General features: G+C 35.9%; 1 protein-coding gene across 1 annotated transcript; it reads left to right on the top strand.

The window, feature by feature from the left end:
• Positions 1-317: 317 nt before the first annotated feature.
• On the top strand, positions 318-4,580 carry LOC146146650 (uncharacterized). Its single transcript, XM_083386947.1, has 5 exons — positions 318-376; positions 2,281-2,730; positions 3,197-3,438; positions 3,892-4,062; positions 4,240-4,580. Exons 2-5 carry the CDS (start codon positions 2,603-2,605, stop codon positions 4,578-4,580), a joined length of 882 nt encoding a protein of 293 aa, XP_083243073.1. The 5' UTR covers positions 318-376; positions 2,281-2,602.
• Positions 4,581-4,908: the final 328 nt, after the last annotated feature.

The following is a 4,908-nucleotide window of genomic DNA, read 5'->3' as shown; positions in this document are numbered from 1 at the left end:
TTGAAAAGGCTCAGAGAGTCAAACAAGTAAGAATAATAAGTATTTACTTTTCCGTGCTGTACAAATGTTAGCATAGTCGTATGGTGCAACATGTATAACCATTGTCTGGCGCTCATACAGGTGAATTTCACGCCATTAAAGACATTTTAGACGCGAACGGTTGTAGACTGTAGGCCGTAGGGTGCCAGGCGTTTAAAAAAAAGCTTTAGTGTTTACAAGTCTAAACGTGGACTTACTGCTTTAAAAAGCCGACATCAAACTAAGATTTTGGTTTGTGTGCTGCATGGACGGATTTCACCAAACCCGCTAGAGAAGCAACAATGAACGTAAGCACTCTTTGCCGACAAGTTTGAAGATTACCATGCAAACTGAAAAGGTTTGTTCACTGTTTAATCTTGTTTGGGCGTTTGTACTTTACGCCGCTTAGTAAGCGTTTTTACATAAGCCTATTAAATTCTTTCATTTACGACTAGCTGTAACGTGTTTTTTTGACATTGAAACACTATTATCGATTGCTAAATATGCCGACTGTGGATTCCAGTGTTGTAATGACTTAAGTCATTGACTTGACTTAAGTGCACTTAAGTCACTTTTTTCAAATGACTTGACTTAACTTAAGTCCTTAGACCAAAATAACTTGACTTGACGTAAGTCTTTTGGACAAATTACTTGACTTGGACTTGAGTCATTTTGTCAAATAACTTGGAATTAAATTAAGTGTTTTTTAATAAAATTTATCTCAAGTTTTGCAAAATAAACAATTTTATTGCTGTATTTTGCGTTTGTGTTATTTTTTTAGTTAAATTGATGCTTATAATCGGATGAGTTTACCAATTGAAGTAAGTTAAAAGTTTACTTTTATGTCAATAGAATGACTTGACATTTGACTTGCTCTAATAATGACTTGGACTGGGACATGACTTGCCCTTTTTGAAAATAACTTGACTGGGATTAAAGTCATTTCAAAATGACTTGTTTACAACACTGGTGGATTCTAACTTTTATTATTAATTTGCACTGTTAACTTTAAATATAGGGTTAGGTTTTTTTTTAAGTTTCATTTCTCGAGAGATATTCTATGTGAAATGTTTTTGTTCTTCTGTTTTTACACACTAGCCATACCAACCGCTATTTTTTTTCGATATCTAAGAATTTAAATTAAAACTTTTGGTCGAAACGACTTGTAGGTGAATTTTGTAGCAAAAAGGCAAAATCTGTAAAAATTTGCAATTTACATTCTGATTAGAGTAACTTGTAACTTAAACTAAATTGATAGTAAATAATGTAATTCCAGTTCAAATTGTAGTTTATACATATTTTTTCCAAGAATTCAGTAATTCTATTTCTAATCTAATTTATGAAAACTAAAACGATCTAATTCTAATCTAGTTTTAAAAAACGTAAATGATCTGGTTTTAATTCTAATCTAAATTTATAAAGCTGAAATAAATCTAGTTGTCCAAGTCTGGTGGCGGAACAAACGCAAGACTGGTCGTCTTACATTCCTTTAAAACACTTGCGTTATAAAATGACGTCATACAATAATCAATTTTGTTCTCGAGCAAAACCGTTATTAAGTATATCTTAATGTAACTATGTCCATAGGCGTGCCGCAAGTTAAAAAGTGTTTGAGAACCACTGCCTTTAAAAAAACAAAAATGTCATAACTCTTTTCAATCCATATTTTTGACTATTTTGACTAAATAATTTCCAACCCTAACAAAATAAATGAACTGTGTGATGTTCGTAAGGTTACTGCTTTATGACGTCACATTTAGATAACTTTGTCACGTCATGTTTGAAAAATTGTCATGACCCCAAACAAAATCCTAGACCTGCGCCTGTAACAAGATGTTGCGATTTGTTAATTTAAATAAAAAAACAAAACTATAAGCTTGCCACTCACGTTTTGTTATAGATTAGAATTAAACTAAAAAGCGATTCAAATTGGGTGTTTTTGTGTTTTACTTGAAAAAAAACAACACTTACAGCCACCTTTTCCAGGTGTCATTTTCATCAAAACTTGCTGAGTATAGCGCAAGCGAATTCAAAACCAGTCACGATGAATCGGATTATATTGGCTGTGGCGGTTTCGCTTCTGTGAGAATTTGTGTACATAAACAACTAGGCAAGGTTGCAGCCAAATGCTTCACCTTGCATGGGCGCTCAGAACAGGTTAAAAGACAAATAGCAAGGTATGCTTTTAAACTATAATCCGAATGCGTGTTTCACATTTACGTTGCCTCATCGTTAAAATAAATTCGTGAAAAAATTTTTCAGTGTGAAAAGAGAAGCGGACGTCCTCATTCGTGTAAAGCACGATCACATAGTAGAAATTTTCGGCGTAACCAACTGGTCTGGCAACAAGGTGGCAATTTTACTTGCTTACATTAAGTTTGGTTCGCTTGATGACTTGAGGAGATCTGGACACAACATCGGCTGGTCGGTCCGGCATAAGCTTGCCGAGCAAATTATTTCTGCACTCAAGTATCTGCACAATTTTAGCGACGATCGGAAATTCAGTCATGGCGATATCAAGCCCGACAACATTCTGCTCGATGAAAATCTGGACGTCAAACTGTCAGATTTCGGTGCAGTTAACATGATAAGGGCGACTGGTTGCAAATCTACAACACTGGATATTGACCCAACTAAGCAACACACCATTGTGTATGCCTCGCCCGAAGTTTTAAAGGGAGAAGGAAGTTCTGCGGCTGGGGATATGTACAGGTATATACCAAATTGTGAATCCAAAACTTGTGCTTATGCTAAAAGTTTTACTTAAACACTTCAATATTTTAAACCAAAAACAAACGACACTTTGCTATCCTTTCCCAAAGACGTATAATCAAATACGCTGCAATGTTGACGACAACAAGTGTTCGATTAGCAACTTTAAAAGACGATAAAAATGCAAATTTAAGTGTTTCAAGTTACAACGGTCCACGCGATAAATACGTTTTTAAACAAAAGCTATACTAGTAGTTATTTAGCTTTCACAATAATAGTTCAGGTCAAATAAAACATATGTCAGCATTACCATTATAAGTCTTTCAGCGAATGTTTAAAGGGTGAAAATGATGTGGTTTATTAACAAAATGACTCTCATTTATGCATAGGCCTACTATGCCTGCAGCTAATAGAGAAAAATCGACCACCTCTCAATAATCTAACGCCATGGCTTTTCTATTGACAGCTATGGGATGGTTTTGTTTGAGATCACCACATTGCAGACGGTGTACGAAGGGGTGGCTAAACCAGAATACCTTTCCATTTTAATCCTTAATGGGGTAAGACCAGACACCAACAATGACCGTTTGGAAAGTGCTCAAGGCGCAATATCGAACGAATTTGATCGTTCAATTTGCAATAAGTTCACAACGTTGATGAAAAAATGTTGGGTCGAGGGCCACAATGAACGGCCAACAAGCAGTCAAGGTAGGTAATATATTTAAAATGTTTTTGTGTAAACTATATATGCAAAACAAGACGGTCCAAACTTAAAATATCTCTATTTTCTGTGTCATCACATTTTTTTACTGTTTTATTTGCGTAGAGTTCGGAGGTTTTAAACATGTTCGCGTACCACCTATAGGTAAATCTTCCTAGCTATCTTGCCCCTATGATTTCGATGTACACATTGCGATGGGAAACCTAGTGTAGGCCTAGTCTATATTCTAGCTAAGTATTTAATAAACTATCGTTTACGACCATACATTATAATTGATAGTATTGAGTTGCAAAATACAATTATACTTAAATTCAAGGTATTTTACTGTCTGTACAAAAATGTTGATGCAAACTGTCACCTGGTTCTGAAACCACACTCGTGTGATAATTATGACGTATCATTATCTAACGTTCCAATTTAAATGCCTTATTTATTTGCAGTTCTGAGCGAAATACAATCAACTGCAGTAAACAACGAACATCTGATGAAGGAAAAAAAGGAGATTATCGAGTCTATGGCAACAAGCCCTGAAGAACATAAGCCGCGGTGTTCCGACTTATCAAAATTTGGCCAAGACTTTAAAACCGCACTAGTGATTCCGCTTACTGCAGGTTAGACTTTAGTAAACGCGGTGGGTCGTCCTGGCACCCTGCATATCGCCTTACTGTCTCCATTTAGTGCAAACTTGTAAAACTTTAAGGCTAATTGATTTCTTTGTAACGTTGGCACAATAGTCCTTGTGTGCATATATACAAATTTAACACGATTTATTCATTATGATTCCTAAGTTATTCACGACCCCCGTGATGACTACGATGATCAAGATGATCCCCGTGATGACTACGATCCTTATGATGACCAAGATGATCACGATCCCCGTGATGACTACGATGATCAAGATGATCCCCGTGATGACTACGATCCTTATGATGACCAAGATGATCACGATCCCCGTGATGACTACGATGATCAAGATGATCCCCGTGATGACTACGATCCCCGTGATGACTACGATCCTTATGATGACCAAGAAGATCACGATCCCCGTGATGACTACGATGATCAAGATGATCCCCGTGATGACTACGATCCTTATGATGATCAAGATGATCACGATGATCAATATTAAGGTGGTTTAAAAACTATTAGATGGCTTATGAACAGTTTGAAGTTTTGAAATTAAACATTAAACATAACTAAGACAATTAAAACCAGGGACTCAAACCGTTTAACTCGTTTGGTTCAGGTTCGGTTTAGGGTTGACATTTTTTTCTCGAATGTGGTTCCATTCCTGTTTCTAACAATTTAACTGTTTAGCTCCAGGTTCGACCAAAGTTGTTTCAAACCGGTCCACAAAGTTCTGGCTGTGGTTTGATAAAAGTAACTGGCGTTAACCCAATTCTTCATTCTAAGTATAGAATATTAAAGTTATAAAATTGGTTATTGTAATTCTTACT

Source organism: Ascidiella aspersa, chromosome 4 (assembly GCF_963924565.1).
Source record: "Ascidiella aspersa chromosome 4, kaAscAspe10.2, whole genome shotgun sequence".
In the NCBI taxonomy this organism is placed as follows: domain Eukaryota; kingdom Metazoa; phylum Chordata; class Ascidiacea; order Phlebobranchia; family Ascidiidae; genus Ascidiella; species Ascidiella aspersa.
Note: the sequence above shows the minus strand (reverse complement) of the source record. Positions and strands in the feature narration are given on the sequence as shown.